General features: G+C 46.8%; 2 protein-coding genes across 2 annotated transcripts in view; one reads left to right on the plus strand and one right to left on the minus strand.

Annotated features, from left to right (window-relative positions):
- Positions 1-505, minus strand: part of LOC144610006 (palmitoyltransferase ZDHHC17) — a 16,039-nt gene extending 15,534 nt beyond the window's left edge. Inside the window, exon 1 of the mRNA XM_078428443.1 lies at positions 285-505. Coding sequence (XP_078284569.1) covers positions 285-411 — 127 coding nt within the window. The 5' untranslated portion in view covers positions 412-505. The remainder of the gene's footprint in view (positions 1-284) is intronic.
- A 3,954-nt stretch (positions 506-4,459) lies between these two features.
- Positions 4,460-18,150, plus strand: part of wdfy4 (WDFY family member 4) — a 157,249-nt gene continuing 143,558 nt past the window's right edge. Inside the window, 7 exon segments of the mRNA XM_078428358.1 lie at positions 4,460-4,604; positions 7,415-7,588; positions 9,042-9,162; positions 10,565-10,674; positions 14,939-15,091; positions 16,638-16,824; positions 17,629-17,818. Coding sequence (XP_078284484.1) covers positions 7,415-7,588; positions 9,042-9,162; positions 10,565-10,674; positions 14,939-15,091; positions 16,638-16,824; positions 17,629-17,818 — 935 coding nt within the window. The 5' untranslated portion in view covers positions 4,460-4,604.

Genomic DNA, 18,150 nt, shown 5'->3' on the forward strand with positions numbered 1-18,150 from the left:
GGGTGGAAAGGTGGAGGGGAAGAGAGGGGAGAGGGAGAGAGAGGGGGGAGGGGAAGGGAGGGGAGAGGGAAGAGAGGAGATGGGGAAAGGTGGAGGGGAGGAGAAGGAGGGGAGGGGAGGAGTGTGGGAGGGGGGGAGTGTGGGAGGGGGGAGAGGGGATGGGACGGGCAAGAGTAGCCCTTTCCCCTGGCTGGGGGCAGGGACGGGCCGGGGCAGCTGTGGGAGGGGAGGGGAGTGGGGTAGTGAGGGGGTGGGGGGAGAGGGGTCGGGACTCCGTGTCCTACCCCGGGTGTGGAGGAGGCTGGGGTCCCGCTGTAGACAGCGGCTGCACTGGGTGGTGTCTCCGCTCCGCAGTGACTGCGCCAGGCCGGCCGCGGGACCGGGCTGAGGGAGGGGAGCCGGCGGCTGCATCGGACCAGGGCGGCGCCCTCAGCAACCTTCTCCCTCTCCTATCTCCCCTCTCCCTCCTTCTCCCTCCCTTTCTCTCTCCCTCTCCCCCTCACTCTCCCTCCCCTCCCCCTCCCTCTCCTCCCACTTCCTCCTTCCCTCCCTCTCTCTACCCCTCCCTCTCTCTACCCCTCCCTCCCTCTCTCTACCCCTCCCTCTCTCTACCCCTCCCTCCCTCTCTCTACCCCTCCCTCTCTCTACCCCTCCCTCTCTCTACCCCTCCCTCTCTCTACCCCTCCCTCCCTCTCCCTCCCTCTCTCTACCCCTCCCTCCCTCCCTCCCTCCCTCTCTCTACCCCTCCCTCCCCCCTCCCCCTATCCCTGCACAGAGCGGATAAGCCACAAGCCAGTGTTTGTGGAGCGGCGGCCGCGCCATAATCAGCAGTGGGTGGGTCTGTCGGGCTGGGAATGTAAACTGATCTCGGCCACACTAGAGACTGGCGACCAGAGTACTGACTGTGGATGGCCGGCCGGCCGGTCAGCCAGCAGTGACTCACTGTCACAAGCCCCACACACACACAACAACGACAACCTTACTTGCAGCTGCTGCTGCTGCAATCTGGAGCCAAACACAAAGTGCTGGAGTCACTCAGCGGGTCGGGCAGCATCTGTGGAGGGAAGGAATGGGTGACGTTTCGGGTCGAGACCCTTTCCCTTCTCTCCAGAGATGCTGCCTGAGTTACTCCAGCACCTTGTGTCTTTCTCCGGTGTTGACCAGCATCTGTGGAGGGACGGGCAGACCACGCTCCAGATGTAGAGTTGTTCAGTTTGCAAAGGAGTCTTTCATCCCAAGGAGTCTGAAGAAGGGTCTGGACCCGAAACGTCACCCATTCCTTCTCCAGAGATGCTGCCTGTCCCGCTGAGTTGCTCCAGCATCTTGTGTCTACCTTTCATCCCAACTACAGTGGTCCACAGTGACGAAACTACCTTCCTGCGTTCACCATGCTTGTCTGCACATCTCTAAATCTCTCCAATCCATGTACCAATTAATAATGCCAATTGTGCACTACTAGTGCAAAAATCTTGAAGTCCTTTGTGGTCCACGTGCCTAGTTCTCGGTTCTCAGTGTGTGGTGTACAAGGGTCTGATGTTTGTTGGGAAGAAGTTCTTCTTGAACCTGGTGGTCATGGTTTTAAGTTGAAAGTAATTTTTCAGGCCCATTGTTTGGTTTCCGAATTTTTGTTTAAAATTCATCCCCTCATCTCCTAACATGGTGAAGGTGTGGAATTCTCTGCCTCAGAAGGCAGTGGAGGCTAGTTCGTTGGATGCTTTCAAGAGAGAGCTTGGATAGAGCTCTTAAGGATAGCGGAGTGAGGGGGTATGGGGAGAAGGCAGGAACGGGGTACTGATTGAGAGTGATCAGCCATGATCACATTGAATGGCGGTGCTGGCTCGAAGGGCTGAATGGCCTACTCCTGCACCTATTGTCTATTGTCTATTGTCACATCCAGGTTTTCTGCAGAATTTCGTGGAATTCTCTGCCACAGAGGGTAGTTGAGGCCAGTTCATTGGCTATATTTAAGAGGGAGTTAGATGTGGCCCTTGTAGCTAAAGGGATCAGGGGGTATGGAGAGAAGGCAGGTACAGGATACTGAGTTAGATGATCAACCATGATCATATTGAATGGCGGTGCAGGCTCGAAGGGCCGAATGGCCTACGCCTGCACCTACTTTCTATGTTTCTATAATGACCTCTCATTTGTGGTATTTATAATTCTTTGTGAAATCATTTATCCACAGTCACATACATTTTGCACAACTGCATTATCTGCAAAGTTGCTTAAAATAAACTAACCATGTGTGTTGTAATATCTCCTGTGTCAGAATTATCCACCTCATTGGAGACCCTCCGACTATCTTTGGTTGGACTTTGCTCCTACATGTTGTCTAAATAAGGTGATGGTTGCAACAACATATCCCGGAAACGGAAGTGAAACCTGGGGCTGCTTTACAGCGGCAGATGGATTGTAAGTCAGATGTAAACTGGTGTATATTTTTTCTGAGTGATGCCTTTGGGAGTAATGTCTCTCTCGGGTGCGATCACATCTTTACTGTGCAAAACACAAAGTAGCGATGCTCCACAGATGCTGCCTGATTCTCTCAGTTACTCCAGCACTTTGTGTTTCATTCAGGGGTTCCAGCATCTGCAGTTCCTTGTGTCTGCATCTTTCCTGGGTGTGCTGGTCATTACTCATTTGTAACCTAACTGGTGCTGTATAGAAAGTGTAGGAAGGGACTGCAGATGCTGGGTTATACCGAAGACAGACACAAAATGCAGGAGGATCTTAGCGGGTCAGGCAGCTTCGCTGCAGAAAAGGAATAGGTGATGTTTCGGGTCAGGTCTGCAGTCTGAAGAAGGCTTCTGACCTGAAACGTCATCTATTCCTTTTCTCCAGAGATGCTGCCTGACCTGCTGAGTTACTCCAGCATTTTGCGTCTATCTTTGGTGGTGCTGTATAGAAATCTGTTCATATATTCATTCCTTGCCCTATCTAATGAAGGAAAGCATTCTATGTGCCTTTATCACAATAGACAATAGGTGCAGGAGGAGGCCATTCAGCCCTTCGAGCCAGCACCGCCATTCAATGTGATCATGGCTGATCATTCTCATTCAGTACCCTGTTCCTGCCTTCTCCCCATACTCCCTGACTCCGCTATCCTTAAGAGCTCTATCTAGCTCTATTTTAAATGCATTCAGAGACTTGGCCTCCAATGCCTCCTGAGGCACTCAGAAGTATGACCACTTTATTGACATGCCCTGTTATCTTTTAAGATATTTTTTTAAACAGTGAGAGATTGGAAATTGTTAAAAGGGACCTTAGTGTGCTTGTACCTAAGTCTAAGGCAGATGGATAGAGAGTGGAGTATAAATGGAATGGTCTACCAGAGTAAGTGGGTACAGTTATGACTTATAAAATACACTTGGACAGGTATGTGGATAGGAATGGTTTGGAGGGATATGGGCCAGACATGGATAAGTGGGACTAACTCAGTTAGGACACTTGTTCGGCATGGGTGAGCAATTTATAAACATTTTAGATCTTTTATTCAAGAGTCAAGGGAGAATCACTTCATACGCTGATGGGCACTTTTGCACTGGTACACATTTCAATCTCCCTCCCACTTTTAATGTTGAATGGGAGTCATCCGCTTCAGCTTTGCTGCAATGCTTTCTGCAATATAACCCCATGGTGCAGGGGGGATTCACCTGGATGTAACCAAGACTGGGGAACCTTAGTTACAATTGGATAGGTCAACCCCAGGAGAATGGGGTTGAGAGGGAAAGATAGATCAGCCACGATTGAATGGTGGTGTGGATGGGCTGAATGGCCTAATTCTGCAGATATAACTTATGATACAGGCCTTGTACATGGGCAGCACAAACATCATCAACAAATATTATTATGAGCCAAAGGGACTGTTTCTCTGACGACTGTTCGATGTTCTAGAAGGGTCTATTTGCCCCATTGTGCCTGGGCATTGTTCTTTGGCCCAGTTCCCAGAACTAATCTCACGGTGCTGCACCTTGCTGAGTTCCTGGTTTCACTTTGCACTGTTGAATCTGCTCTCAGAGAAATGCATTCCTGATTACAACAACGAATTTTGTGTTGAAATAAAACTTCTCATTTCCAACACCCATCCTAACTCAGTTTAGTTTAGTTTAATGTCACGTGTACCGAGGTACAGCGAGAAACTTTTCTTTGTGGCGTGCAGTCCAGTCAACAGAAAGATACATGTATTCGATCAAGCCAACCACATTCTCTTGCCATGCTTTTAGTTTACAGTACTTGTTGATCTGGTTACTGCAAAGCCCTGCCCTGGGCTAAAACACTGACTGCCATGAAACCTACAGAGTAGAATGGGGAGTGTACAATTAGAATGTTATTTTCGCTCATACAACTTCTGCAAAGTTCTCTGATTTATTCAGGAAGGACAGCCCACATTTCATTCACTTCTTCTTTTCTCAGCCACGTTACTGGAGTGTGACTTCACGGTGAAGACCATCGCTGAACCAGACCAGAGCAGTGCTCTTGTGCTTCGACGTGGATTACACGGACTGTTCAGTGAATGGATGTGCTGGTGTGTGGAGGACCACTTATCTAAACACTGCGAGCTCCAGTGGAATTTCAATCGACTTTAAGACTGGCATCAGCGGCAAGTAAGTTCTGATACTGAATACTGAAGATAGGCACAAAACGCTGGAGTAACTCAGTGGGACAGGCCACATCTCCTCCTCTCCAGAAGGACGTGTTCCTGCAGGGTTTATCTCTAAACTAAACTAAACTATGCTGTGCTGTTCCGTACTATGTTCTAAAACATGCAGAAGTGCTCACTTCAAAAGGGTAAAAGGAACTAAAACAGTACATTATTCTTCAGTACCTTGAAGAAGGGTCTCAACCCAAGACGTCACCCATTCCTTCTCTCCGGAGATGCTGCCTGTCCCGCTGAGTTACTCCAGCATTTTGTGTCCACCTTCGGTGTAAACCAGCATCTGCAGTTCCTTCCTACACGTAAGTTCTGATACTGTTCTTGCTGTTGTGACTCCTTCACGGGGCCGCTGTCCAGAAAGTGAATGGAATTTCACTATTGAACAAATTATCCTCTTGTTTGGGTCTCCAACTGATGGGATCAGATGGTCTGTGTTGAATTCGGCTTAAGTGTGAAAGGAAGGTCCAAGTTGCTGGGCTCGTGTTGAATGGTGTGGAGGCAGCTGCTCGTAGATGCACTAAAGCTCGGTGGTTTTGGAATATGATGCATCAGACTGGCTGTCGCTGGTCGCAGAGCATGTAGAACACAAGGCCATTCCCATTTCTCAATCATAGTCATACGGAACAGAAACAAGCCCTTCGGCCCAACTTGTCCATGCTGACCAAGATGCCCCATCTGAGCTAGTCCCATATGCCTGCATGTCCATCCAAACCTTCCTTATCCACGCATCTGTCCAAATGTCTTTTAAATGTTGTTATTTGACCTGCCTCCACTACCTCCTCTGGCAGCTCGTTCTGTATTCCCACCAACTCTGAGTAAAAAAGTTGCCCCTCAGGTTCAGATTAAACCTTTCCCCCCGTCACCTTAAACCCATGTCCTCTGGTTTATAATTCCCCAGCTCGGTGTAGGAGAATGACTCTGTGCATTCACCCAGCCTATTCCCCTCATGATTTTGTACACCTCTGTAAGATCAGCCCTCATCCTCCTGCACTCCAAGGAATAGAGTCCCAGCCTGCCCAACCTCTCTCTATAGCTGAGGCCCTCGAGTCCTGGCAACATCCTCGTGAATCTTGACTGGACTCATGCCTGCGTAATGACACCTCTCCTCGAGCAGGGTGACCAAAGTTAAACGCAGTACACCAGATGCATGGGTAAGCTGGTGAACATCTGGGGAAGCAGCCTGCTTACCCGACTGCACTTGGAGGATGTGGTTTTCCACCAGGTCGTTGCTTACCAAGTTACAGTGCAATAGTTTCCAAACCTGTGGGGCACCGTTCGTTGTCAGTTGGTTCAAGTCATGTAGTAACAGCCGCTGGAAAACGAAACATAGAATTCATGAAGTGAAAAATAGACAGATCTTGATTCGGACGGCCATGTTGGCTAGTCTTAGCTTGAGAAAATGATCAGCACAGGAGGCCACTCGGCCCCTCCAGCCCGCCCTGCCTTCCATCTTGATCTTGTGGCTCAGTGTAATTTTCCCTCCACTATCACCATCAACCTTTCATATCCAAAATATATCAATCTCTGTTAGAAAGTCAATCAATGTTTGAGCTTTAGAATTCACGTTAGACTTAGCCCAAAGTCCCCAGAGCAACAAGGCAGTTAGGCTAGTTTAATTTAGTTTAGAGATACAGCACGTTAACAGGCCCTTCAGCCCACCGAGTCCGCGCAGACTAGCGATTCTGGCACATTTACACTATCCTACGCATACTAGGAACAATTTACATCTACACCAAGCCAATTAACCTACAAACCTGTACGTCTTTGGAGTGTGGGAGGAAACCAAAGATCCCGGAGAAAACCCACCCAGGTCACGGGGAGAACGTACAAACTACATACAGACTGCACCCTTAGTCAGGATCGAACCCGGGCCTCTGGCGCTGTAGTGCAGCAACTTTACCGCTGCGCCACCGCGCCACCCAATATTTCATAGTTCAAAGTTTACTTACGTAGCGTTGTGCAGTGTTTAAGAGCCTGATGGTTGTTGGGAAGAAGCTGTTCCTGAACCTGGAGGTTCCAGGTTTCTGCCTCTTCCCGATGGCAGGAGTGAGATGAGAGTGTGGCCAGGGATGGTGTGGGTGGAATCCTCCAAGAGCTTTCTTTGTATTTGTGAAAACATTTCACATTCTTCGAAACTCTTAGGAATTCCATGCCTAGCCCACACAATCTTTCCTCACACAACCGACACTGCCTGGTGCATGTGAGGAGCAGTGGACCCAGCACAGACCACTGTGGTACACCGCGAGCCACCGGCAGCCAACTGGCAAAGCCCCCTTTATGCCTTCTCACTGCCTGCTGCCAGTCGGCCAATGTTCGGTCCATGTTAGTCGCTTACCTCTGATACCATGGGCTCCAACCTTGTTTAGCAGCATCACATGCGGCACTTTCTCAAAGGCTTCCTGTCCACTGTCCAAGTAATGTCCACTGACTCCCTTTGTATTCCTCTCCCACCCATTCATTACCTCTCTCCTTCTAAGATATCTAAGATTCATTACCTCTCCTTCTAAGATATCTGTCCTCTTACTGTGTAAAGGTTGACACAAAGTTTCTGAGAAGTGCTTTGCTTTGGGTGCAGCAGTTCTCTAAATGTCTACTTCATTTTGTCCACTCATTAGAAGACTGTGTGTTGATTGTCATGTTGGTTCTCATAGTTTGGCTTTTCCTGTCTGATTTTCCTTTGTACCTCTCTCAACTTACGAAGCTTACCTTTGTTTTCAACTTAGCCAATTGCCTGACCAACACTTTCTTTTCTTACATCAGATGGAAAGCGATAAGGAAAAACCGAAGCAGCATCTGGAAATCAAGGAACAAATGGACATCAAAGCCATGGAGAAGCTGGAAAGGCAAATCTCCGATTACCTGCACTCACTCTCAGCTCTTACACAGGAAGAGAAACAGAAGTCGTGGAACAACCTCATCTCTCTCTTCCTCCAGGTACATGTGTTTGGGCCGCCTCAGTCGATTACTGAGAAACTTGTGTTTCTCTTTCTGAACACCTGCTGGTTTAGATTGAGGGTTAACACGAGAGGACATTTTTAGAGACATAGAATCCTACAGCATGGAAACAGCCCCTTCAACCCAACAAGTCAATAGACAATAGGTGCAGGAGGAGGCCATTCGGCTCTTCGAGCCAGCACCGCCATTCAATGTGTTCATGGCTGATCATTCTCAATCAGTACCCCATTCCTGCCTTCTCCCCATACCCCCTGACTCCGCTATCCTTAAGAGCTCTATCCAGCTCTCTCTTGAATGCATTCAGAGAATTGGCCTCCACTGCTTTCTGAGGCAGAGAATTCCACAGATTTACAACTCTCTGACTGAAAAAGTTTTTCCTCATCTCCGTTCGAAATGGCCTACCCCTTATCCTTAAACTGTGGCCCCTGGTTCTGGACTCCCCCAACATTGGGAACATGTTTCCTGCCTTTAACGTGTCCAACCCCTTAATAATCTTATATGTTTCAATAAGGTATGTAGGTTACTTGGCTCGGTAAATGTAAAAATTGTCCCTAGTGTGTGTAGGATAGTGTTAATGTACGGGGATCGCTGGGCGACACGGACTTGGTGGGCCGAAAAGGCCTGTTTCCGGCTGTATATATATGATATGATATGATATAAGATCCCCTCTCATCCTTCTAAAGGCCCACGCCGACCAAGATGCCCCATCTAAGCTGGTTCCATTTGCTCGCATTTGGTGCCATTAAAATATTTAAAATGAGAGCAGATCAGCATAATAAAGGACAACAAGTTGGCAGAGAAGGATAATGAGTTGGTACTCAATGGACAAACTCAGATCCTGTAATGGTAGCAAGAAGGGAAGGTCACTCGTCATCAAGAGTTGGACTGTGATGATGTGAGATGTGATAAAATCTGAAGTATCGTTGGAGAATGCTAGAGATAGTGATTGATCAGCCAGTGATTGTGGCATCAGGTCTTTCATGATTTACAACAAGTTCCTCCAGTACTTTGTTTATAATTGTGCTCCTCTCTCCCTAGCTGAACTATTGGCAGCTGGGGAGAGAGGAGCACAATTATAAACAAAGTACTGAAGGAGCTCAGCAAGTCAGGTAGCATCTGTGGAGGGAATGGACGAATGGTGCATTGGATTTGGACTCTTCCTCAGATTCAACCCAAAATGTTGTCTGTCCATTTCCCTCCGCAGATGCTGCCTGACCCGCTGAGGTTCTTCCAGCACTTTGTTCTTTGCTCAAGATTTCGGTATCTGCAGCTTTTTTATGCTGACCATGATCCGACAACATGCATTCAACCTGACTATTTTCAGGAAGCCACTACCCATTGTACAGAGTTTGATAGCTCTGTTGAAAGACACTGTGTTGAGCTCACTCACTGCGATATTATATCATCCTTTCCACTTTATTTGATGTCGCAGATTTTTGACAAAGTCTCAAATAATTGGATGGTGAGGTTCCCGAGCATTCTACCCTTCTCCACCGAAGCCTCCAGATTAATGGTGCAAACTATCAACGAGAAGCTTGCTGAAAGATCAGGAGGTAAAGCAAATGATGAACACACTTGTAATTGTTTAAGTTTCACTGATTTATGGATTATTTTTGTGCCACGTTTGATAGGGACAATTGTAAATGCTTTGTTCACCCATGGGGTAAGATGCAAGCAGGCGTGCTGTTAGATATCTCCACCTATAACTCTGAAATTCCCTCCCCAAGCATCCGTTCCTCCAGAGATGCTGCCTGACCCGCTGAGTTACTCCAGCACTCTGTGAAACGTCACCTATCCATGTTCTCCACAGATGCTGCCTGACCCGCTGAGTTACTCCAGCACTCTGTGAAACGTCACCTATCCATGTTCTCCACAGATGCTGCCTGACCTGCTGAGTTACTCCAGCACTCTGTGAAACGTCACCTATCCATGTTCCCCAGAGATGCTGCCTGACCCGCTGAGTTACTCCTGAACCTGCAGTTCTTTCAATTTCATTTATTCCTTCAAGATTGTCATCCTTGACCACGTTTCAGGACACTTGTCTGAATATATTTCTACCTGCCATGGTATAAAATGTTGTTTGAGGATTGCCCCTGTGAAGGATGTTTTATGACAATAAATACACAGTGTGAATCAGAGGATCATAGAAACGTTTTGGCATGGAAAGAGGCCATTCAGCCCCTCGTGTCTGTGCTAGTCACGAGAGCGCACGAGACTAATCCTGACTTCCAGTAACTACTCCACAGTCATGAAGGTCTCAGCACTTTAAATGAAGACCCGGGTACTTTATAAAGTAACTGCAGCAATGGTGCAGTTGGCTGAACCACTCCTTCACAGCACTAGAGACCAGGGTTCAATCCTCTCCTTAGTTGCTTTCAGTGTGGCGTATAGATGTTCACCCCGTCACCAGGCAGGTTTCCTCTGGGTGCTCCGGTTTCCTCCCTCATCCCAAAAACGTGTGGGCTTGTAGATTAATTGCCCCTTTGTAAATTTCCCTCAGTGTGTAGGGAGTGGATGAGAAAGTGGGATGACTTAGAACTGGCATGAACGGGTGGTTGATGGTCGGCGTGGACTCATCGTGCCAAAGGGCCTCTTTCCATGCCTTATCTTTCAATCAATAAATCTGCCGAGGGTTTCTTCATGCCTCATGCCTTTTGTCCACTGCATAGAATTGACTTCCTACCTTCAAGGATCTGTGTTCCTGAACTCCATGGTCTTTCCATTCTTCTGATTCACTCTGTTTTCCACCATTTGTTGTGTTTTACTTTCCTTGCAGCACTGATTAGTTTGTGTGAGATTCCTTGTTAAGACAAGAAAATTCATTAAGTCTCTCCTTCCTCTATAATAAGTTGTTTACAAAGCGTACCGAATTTAGAAGATGTTCATTCATGTGATATATTACTTAATGTAATTAAAATTCTGAATAAAATTGAGTTCATTACGTTCTTGTGACAGATGAGGCAGGTTTCACGGTGGAGACGTATCTCCGATGGAAACAAGACAAAGGTGACGGTGAGGGGTGGAAGTTGTTACAAACCATCCACCTTTTATCAACAGTGGACTCAGTAAGTGGAACAGTGACAACCACAAGTGTATTCAATCCATACATAATACAGAGAAGTAATTTTAGAAAGAAATTTTAGATGGTTCCTGTTGGATTAGAATGTCAATGGGAAATTCCATCGCAAGGCACGCCATGCATTATGTCACTAAGGGTCCCGACCTGAACGTGCCTCCTCATTCCCTCCACAGATGCTGCCTGATCTGTCGAGTTCCTCCAGCACTTTGTGTTTTGCTCAAGATTCTAGCACCTGCAATTCCTTGTGTCTCCAAGATGCCATGTATTTCTCCCATATATTTCCAATAGCCTAGTTTCCTTGGTTTTGCCTGATTACATAGTTCACTGGAGGGCAATAGTATATTGTTTGCATTGTGGAGAAACTCAAGCCTCAAACTGGCAATCCGAAGAGGGGTCCCGACCCTAAACGTGGCCCGTCCATGTTCTCCAGCAATGCTGCCTGACATGCTGAGTTACTCCAGCACTTGTGTCTTTCCTTAAACTAACAATATGGCCTTTCAAGCGTTCAGCTGTGGTTTTGGTAATTTTCAATCAGAAAATTCTGGAGAAATAGAGGTGGCTATAAAACCTATACCAAACTCATCAATGCAGTTTTGAGAGAGTGCTAAACTCCTTGAAGGCCAACTTCCCACCCATTGACTCCATCTACACTTCACGATGCCTGGGAAAAGCAGCCAACACAACCAACGACTTGTCCCACCCCGGTCATTCCTTCTGATCCTCGCTCCCATCTGACAGAAGGTACAGTAGCTTGAAAGCGCGCACCACCAGGCTCAGGAACAGCTTCCTCCCCATAACGGCCCTTCCATAAGCTGGGGTACTGTCCGATTCACCTCTACCCCATTGTGGACATTGGACTTTGTCTCTGGAACTGGTGCGCTACAATGTTGAGAACTATATTCTGCACTCTGCATCTTCCCCCTTGCTCTACCTATTGTTCTTGAGTTTGACTTGATTATATGTATGTACATTTTCAGATCTGATTGGATAGCATGCCCAATAAGCTTTTCACTGTATCTTGGTACATGTGGCAATAATGAATCTAAACCTAAACCATACATGAAGCTGAGCCAACGTTTTCACCCTCAGATCATAAGATCACGAGGACACAAAAACAGAAGCAGGAATGATAATGCGGGTGCTGAAATATGTTTGGTTCTTCTCTAAAATGATCACATTGAATGGCGGTGCTGGCTCGAAGGGCCGAATGGCCTCCTCCTGCGTCTATTGTCTATTGCCTATTGTCTAAAATCATCCAATGTGGAACAGTACAGGACCGGGACAGGCCCTTCGGCCCACAATGTCTGTGCTGAACATGAAGTTAAACTAATCCTGTCCCTGATGTGTGTAGGACAGTATGTGTGCGGGGATCGCTGGTCAGCATGGACTCGGTGGGCCGAAGGGTCTGTTTCCGTGCTGTATCTCTAAACTAAACTAAACTAAAGGTAGACACAAAGTGCTGGAGTAACTCAGCGGGTCAGGCAGCATCTCGGGAGAGAAGGAATGGGTGACGTTTCAGGTTGAGACCCTTCTTCAGGCTGTAGAAGGGTCTCGACCCGAAACTTCACCTATTCCTTCTCTCCCGAGATGCTGTCTGACCCGCTGAGTTACTCCAGCATTTTGTGTCTACCTTCGATTTAATCCAGCAACTGCAGTTTTTTTCCTAAACTAAACTAAACTAGTGGAAGGTATTTATTTCACAAAATACTGGTCAGCTGCCTGACCTGCTGAGTTACTCCAGCTTTTTGTGAAATAAATACCTTGGATTTGTACCAGCATCTGCAGTTATTTTCTTACACTTCTTAAACTAAACTCGTGAATCACACCGCAGTGAAGGTTTCAGCTTGCAAAGAGTGGGAGGAAGTCATACCACATCCGTTTGCAAAATTAAAAAATCCATGTCACAAAATAACTTCAGAAGGTGAAGTTGGACTAATTGTGTGGCAGGACCATTGTCACTGTTTGTGTGGGGCTGGTTGGTGCATTTAACACTATTGAATAATCTTCATTGTCATCTGAGTGTAAGACATGTTGCCAGGCAGCAGGAGGTGCTGGAACCTCACGTTTGTTAGACGCAAGTGCTCAGATCCTGGGGCAGCCTGCTCAACAACTGCAAGCTTTCAACTCAAGCAGCGCATTGAGGAACCTGCCTGAGGATTGCATGCCAGCCTTCACTTGGAAATCGGCACGTGTTCAGGGAGCCAGAATGTAGGGGTTTTAGTTTAGTTTCACTTTTAGAGACACAGCATGCAAAAAACAGGCCCTTCGGCCCAAAGGGTCCGTGCCGACCAACAATCACCCGTACACTAGTTCTAGTAGAAATAGACCGATATAATATTCTAATGAAGTGTAAATAATAATAATAATATAATAATATATTCCTTTATTCGTCCCACACCGGGGAAATTTACAGTGTTACAGCAGCAAAGTGAACAGCAAGAGATCATTCATTATAAATAAGTAAAGACAAGGATAAATTGTCATCAGTTTTCTGTGTGTTCTTAGCTGTTATTGTTGACTCGCCTGCTGGGAGCAGTGCTGGTTGTGCAGTCTCACAGCAGTGGGAAGGAAGGACCTCCTATATCTCTCCTTCACGCACTTGGGGTGAAGGAGTCTGTCACTGAAGGAGCTACTCAGTGCAGTGACAGTGTCCTGCATGGGGTGGGAGTCGTTGTCCAGCAGCGATGTTAGCTTTGCCATCATCCTCCTCTCTCCCACCACCTGCACTGAGTCGAGGGGGCAACCCAGGACAGAGCTGGCCTTCCTGACCAGCTTGTCGAGTCTCTTCCCTTCCACCGCTGAGATGCTGCTGCTCCAGCAGACCACTCCATAGAAGATGGCTGATGCAACCACCGTGTTGTAGAAGGTCCTTAGGAGTGCCCCCTGCACTCCAAAGGACTTGAGTCTCCTTAGCCGATAAAGTCTGCTCTGGCCCTTTCTGTACAGCGCATCGGTGTTTTTGGTCCAGTCCAGTTTATTATTGAGGTAGACACCCAGGTACTTATAAGAATTCACCCTCTCGATGTCCATTCCATGGATGAAAATCACCATCTGTAAATCTTGATCCAGAATTTTCAATGTTTATTTCTGACTTCCATCATCTGTAATAATTTTAAACATAGATGTTACTTCTGGTGGTCGCCAGCAGCATTATAAACGCCATTTCGAAACCAAATTCTATTAAAGTATGATCTTAGATTTAAATAGAAAGAATGGTTGTCTATTTCCCGTGCTATGTAGGCAGCGAGATTCTGACCTCTGCACCAGCACTTCTTGTCTTAGAGAGATAGGGACCATCACAAAGTGCAGTTTATTTATATGTATCTATGTTTATGCCTAGATAGAGGATGTGGAAAGGATGTATCCAGCAATTGGGAGAGTCTAGGAAAGCGGGCACAGCATTAAAAGCATGTACCTTTAGAATGGAGTTGAGGTGAAATTTCTTTAGCCAGAGGGTGGCCTATCTGGAATTCATTGCCACAGACGGCGGTGGAGGCCAAGTCAAAGGGTATTTGGTTTTTGATTGTTTTTTTGTTTGGCAAGGGTGTCAAAGGTTAGGGGGAAAAGGCTGGAGAATGAGGTTGAGAGGGAAAAATTGATCAGCCATGATCAAATGGAATAGCAGACTCGATGAGCTGAATGGCCTGATTCTGCTCCAATGTCTTGTGGTCTTAGGGGCTACTTTGTGGACAAAAATCTCACAATAGCTCTCAGGAGCTGTACTTCCTGAATAATTTGAGTCCAGTGATTAACAATAACTTTAATGTTATTAATGTTATTAATGCTCAGTCCGCCTTAACCAACACCTGATCTCCCGGTGGCTGAGCACTTCAACTCCCCCTCCCACTCCCAGTCTGACCTTTCTGTCATGGGCCTCCTCCAGTGCCATAGTGAGGCCCTCTGGAAATTGGAGGAACAGCACCTCATATTTCGCCTGGGCAGCTTGCAGCACAGCGGTATGAACATTGACTTCTCCAACTTTAGATAGTTCCTCTGTCCCTCTCTTCCCCTCCCCCTTCTCAGTTCTCCCTCTATCTTCCCGTCTCCACCTATATCCTTCCTTTGTCCCGCCCCCCTGACATCAGTCTGAAGAAGGGTCTCGACCCGAAACGTCGCCCATTCCTTCTCTCCTGAGATGCTGCCTGACCCGCTGAGTTACTCCAGTATTTTGTGAAATAACTTTAATGTTGGTTTCTTTGCCCATGGTTGTATACAAGATAAACTTGTCCTATTGTCTACCTATCTTCCAGGAACCACTGAAGAACATGGTGAATACAGGACTTCCCTTAGTTCTTCTCAAATGCATACACCTCTTCTTTACTTTTTCACCTGAAAGAGATACTGAAATAAGGGACGAGAGAGCCCAAGACAACAGCACGGAATTCCAGGAAACCATAACCCACGTAAGGTGAAGCTTCGAGACGCAAGGAACTGCAGATGGTGGAGGCTTGAGCAAAGTACTGGAGGAACTCAGTAGGTCAGGCAGCATCTGTGGAGGAACAGAATCATTTTATCAAACATTAACAAAATATTTTTTCTTTATTCTAAGAGATCACTTCAAAATAATTGAAGGAAAATACAATTTTCCATCAGATTATAACCCCCCCCCCCCCAACCCCACACACCTCCAATTCCAGACTGAAGGAGAGATGTCATCTGTCCATACCTTCCGCAGATGCTGCCTGACCTATTGAGTTCTTCCACAACTTTGTGTTTCATGCAATAAAATGATGGCCGGTTTTTACTTCATTACTTGAATAAATTATGTTGGTGTGTGTGATAAAGGAGCGGGAAATGGCCCGTACAGAGTTCCGAGTGATTTCAAAGCTGGAAAATCAGACCATGAAATTCTGAGTGAAGTCATGGAAGGGATTCAACATGAACTGATTGGTAAATGACTGCTGTAGGAGTTTAAAGGATGGCTTAGGCGGAGTGCTCAAACTAAAACTGTGCAGCATGACCAGGCTACACAGTAAAGAAACAGACTCTTCAACTGAACTCGATAGACAATGGACAATAGGTGCAGGAGTAGGCCATTCAGCCCTCCTCCATTGAATGGCAGTGCTGGCTTGAAGGGCCGAATGGCCTACACCTGCACCTATTGTCTATTGTCCATGTTGATCAAGTTTCCAGATCGAGGCATCCAGACACTTATATGGAGTGATACAGTGTGGAAACAGGCCCTTTGGCTCAACCTGCCCACACAGACCAATACACCACATCTACACCGGGCAATCCTGCCTGCGTTTGCCCCATAAATCTCTTTGTAATGAAACTGATCATTTAAAATTAAAGAGCATTAAAGAAAATTAAAATTAAAGCTGACATTCTAAAACATTGAATATATTGTTTAAAACTTTTTCAAGGTGCCGCTAGGCTGAACTGATGCGTCCCATCACAAGAATAGGAAAACAACTGTTCTGCAGTAATGATGCTCTGCAGTCAATGTACCTCCCCCCCCACCCACCCACCCCCCCACCCACCCACCCCCCCACCCCCCCCACCCCCCACCCCCCCACCCACCCACCCACCCTTCTGTTTTGCTTTTGTGTCCAATCCATTTCTAATTTAATAAGCTAATAATTAAAAACTAGATACCCATTCCTTCTTTCCTTCACAAAATGCTGGAGTAACTCAGCAGGTCAGGCAGCATCTCGGGAGAGAAGGAATGGGTGACATTTCGGGTCTGAAGAAGGGTCTCGACCTGAAACGTCACCCATTCCTTCTCTCCTGAGATGCTGCCTGACCCGCTGAGTTACTCCAGCATTTTGTGAATAAATACCAGCATTTTGTGAAATAAATACCTTCGATTTGTACCAGCATCTGCAGTTATTTTCTTACATTAAAAACTAGATAATCAGCACAGGTTAAAAATTAAATATATTGTTTAATATGTTTCACATCAAAGTTTCTGCTGAACACTGGGCTTGTCTGTCTGTCTGTCCTCAGGTGATGGTGAACCTGTGCACCCAGACCTCTGCTGTGGAGGCGATGATACAAAACGATGACCTTGGACATCTCATTGCAGCGGTGGTCTCCCAATGGGACCTTGGCTCACCCTGGAGAAAGTACACCGCTCATGTGTTGCGGGCTGTTTCAAAGACACCCACGAAAAGTACCGTCAGATACCTCCATGGTGAGTGTCTTCCCTCGTTCTGCACTTATTCTCCAGGATTTATTCCACAGACAGAAAATGCAGTTCTAAAGTTTAGTTTAGTTCAGAGATACAGCATGGAAACAGGCCCTTCAGCCCACCGAGTCCGCGTTGATCAGTGATCAATCGTACACTAGTTCTATCCTGCACACTCGGAAACTCCCATGTCTTTGGGATGTGGCGGGAGACCTGAGCACCCGGAGAAAACCCATGTGGGCCACAGAGAGAACGTACAAACTCCTCACAGACAGCACCTGTGGTCAGGATCGAACTCGGGTCTTTGACGCTGTGAGGCAGCAACTCTACTGCTGCGCCACGACCCTAAAGCATAATTGTGCATCTGTTATACTTGATCTTTATCTACCAGGAGAGGCTGGATAAGCTTGGATTGCTTTTTCTGGAATGCCAGGGGTTGAGGGGAGATCTGATAGAAGTATATACAACTATGAGAGGCAGTCACAGCCTTTTTTCCAGCATAGCAAAATTGAATACTAGGCAGCATAGTTTTAAGATGAGAGAGGCAAAGTTTATAGGAGATGTGTGAGGCAGGATTTTTACACCGAGGATGGTGAGTGTCTGAAACGAGTTGCCAGGGGTAGTGGTGGAGGCAGATACAATCGTGGTGTTTAATAAACCCCTTGGCACATGGATATGCGTGGAATGGAAGGATATGTCTTACATGCAGGCAGATAAGAGTTGGTCTTGGTATCATGTTTAGCTCAGACACTGTGGGCCGAGGGGCCTGTTCTTGTGCTGTGTTCTATGCTCTATATTATATTTTTACAGACAACAGCTATGTGAAATGCTGCATTGAAGGTTTATCGGCAATGGCAGCCAGATCCTCGGTCTATGTTGCAGCTCAAGCTGCGGTCAATGTCCTCTGCTTTGTGAACGATTCGTATCAGGTTTCTGGAGAGTTGCTGGCTGACTTTGAAGGGAATGAAGGATATGAACTGCTGACGATGCTGTTGCTCGGGCAAGTACTAGTAATCTCTCAAAGCTTGGAGAGGCGTTTCCATGAACAATTAGTAGGGGTGTCATTGGTTAGTACGGGTGTCAGGGGTTATGGGGAGAAGGCAGGGGAATGGGATTAAGAGGGAGAATATCGTAAGAGGGAGAGATAGATCAGCCATGATTCAATGGAGGAGTAGACTTGATGGGCCGAATGGCCTAATTCTGCTCCTATCACTTATGAATTTATGAAACCAGAGCGCTACTTTACAAGAAAAGATTAGGAACTGCAGGCGTTGGAATCTTTCATAGAGCACTGTAAGGAGTTTGTACGTTCTCCCCGTGACCTGCGTGTGT

This window comes from Rhinoraja longicauda, chromosome 35 (assembly GCF_053455715.1).
Source record: "Rhinoraja longicauda isolate Sanriku21f chromosome 35, sRhiLon1.1, whole genome shotgun sequence".
NCBI lineage: Eukaryota > Metazoa > Chordata > Chondrichthyes > Rajiformes > Arhynchobatidae > Rhinoraja > Rhinoraja longicauda.